General features: G+C 37.7%; 1 protein-coding gene across 1 annotated transcript; it reads right to left on the bottom strand.

The window, feature by feature from the left end:
* Positions 1 to 289: 289 nt before the first annotated feature.
* LOC146813064 (olfactory receptor 5V1-like) lies at positions 290 to 1,216 on the bottom strand. The gene has a single exon (XM_085614698.1). The coding sequence runs from the start codon at positions 1,214 to 1,216 to the stop codon at positions 290 to 292; it is 927 nt and encodes a 308-aa protein (XP_085470824.1).
* Between the last annotated feature and the right edge of the window lie 409 nt (positions 1,217 to 1,625).

Raw genomic sequence — 1,625 nt, 5'->3', positions numbered from 1 at the left:
TTCAGCCAGTCAGAACCGGCTGCTCCACTTCTTGAATCACAGCCTTTATTACTTACGCCTATCGCTTTTGTAAGCTGCATTTGAAAAGCCAAACTCAAGAACCTCTCTGATTTCTAAAATCATAAGATCACTTTAGGGACCAAAGTGAAAGGGTGCAAATGGCACCAGAGTTGCCAATGATGCAAGGTACCAAGACCTGGGGAAAAAACCTATGTAATTAATTAAATGTATTCCAGCAATACATGCTTTGAAAGATTAAAAAATATGTTTTATTATTGTTTCTTAAATGCTATTTTATATTCTGTATCTTCCTCAGGGTGTTTTTAAAATCTTTGTTTTTCAGGCTGTATATAATTGGATTACATAGTGGAGTTACAACAACATATAACAAAGACAATACTTTGTTGTATTTAACTGAAACAGTTGATGGTGGTCTCAGGTACGTAGAACAGAGAACTCCATAGAATATTATAACCACTGTGAGGTGGGAGCCACAGGTGGAAAAGGCCTTGCGTCTCCCTTCTTTAGACCGCATTTTCAAGATTGTTGAGATGATGTTGATGTAAGATGCAATAGTTAAAGCAAAAGGTGTTACTCCAAATATAAAACCAATGATGTAGGTTGCTGTCTCAACCGCACGAGTGCTGCTACATGAAAGACTTATTACAGCTGCTAAGTCACAGAAGAAATGGTTGATTGTGTGAGACCTACAGAATGAGAGCCTATAAATTAGTACAACGTGTGGTATTGGATCTATGAAACTAACTAGCCAGCATCCGGCAGCAAGCTTCATGCAAACTACATCATTCATGGTTTTCACATAGTGCAATGGATTGCAAATGGCCACATAGCGATCATAAGCCATGACTGTGAGAATCAAAAATTCTGCAGACACCATGGACATGAAAAAAAACACCTGCAACAAACATCTATTTAGAGAAATGTGTGTTCCTGTCAGAAAGAAGTGAGCGAGCATGTTTGGGAAAATAATTGTTGTGTAACATATGTCAAGAATGGCTAGGTTTGTCAGGAAAAAATACATTGGTGTGTGCAGTTGTGTGTTGTAAAAGATAATAACCACGATGAGAAGGTTGCCTAAAAGTACCAAGAAGTAAACCAACAAAAAAGCCAAAAAAAATGGAACTAGAATTTGTGGAAAATCATTGAAACCCACAATGATGAACTCAGTCTCTACAGTTTGATTTTCACCTTCCATGCGTCTTGGAATGCAGATTTCCAGGGGCGGGCTATCAGAGATATCTGGAATAAAAGAACAAAAAGGAAAGTCAGTATACATCACCACAGTCTGGCAGTCTAAGTTGATATGTTTACTATCAGAAGACACGTATTGAATTGGAGGCAAAAAATAGGTGCGCAGTAAGCCAGTTCTAATTGTTTCTTTTGTGTATTATGCATTTTGTTTTCATTTTCATAGGGCAACGATTCACTTGCATTATGTCTGTTGCTAATTTATAGGGTGGTTACTTATTTATATGATAGATTGCAGCTGTAACTAATTACAACTTGTCTAGAAGACACAGGACATTACCAGGACATGCAAAACTCAGAAGTACATGTCCTACTTTTTATTTACACAGCACCCTGTCATGTGGGCTATCTCGGGC

The sequence above is a fragment of the Triturus cristatus genome, chromosome 7 (genome assembly GCF_964204655.1).
Source record: "Triturus cristatus chromosome 7, aTriCri1.1, whole genome shotgun sequence".
Classification (NCBI taxonomy): Eukaryota; Metazoa; Chordata; class Amphibia; order Caudata; family Salamandridae; genus Triturus; species Triturus cristatus.
The sequence above is the reverse complement of the archived record's forward strand: the minus strand, read 5'-3'. Positions and strand labels throughout refer to the sequence as shown.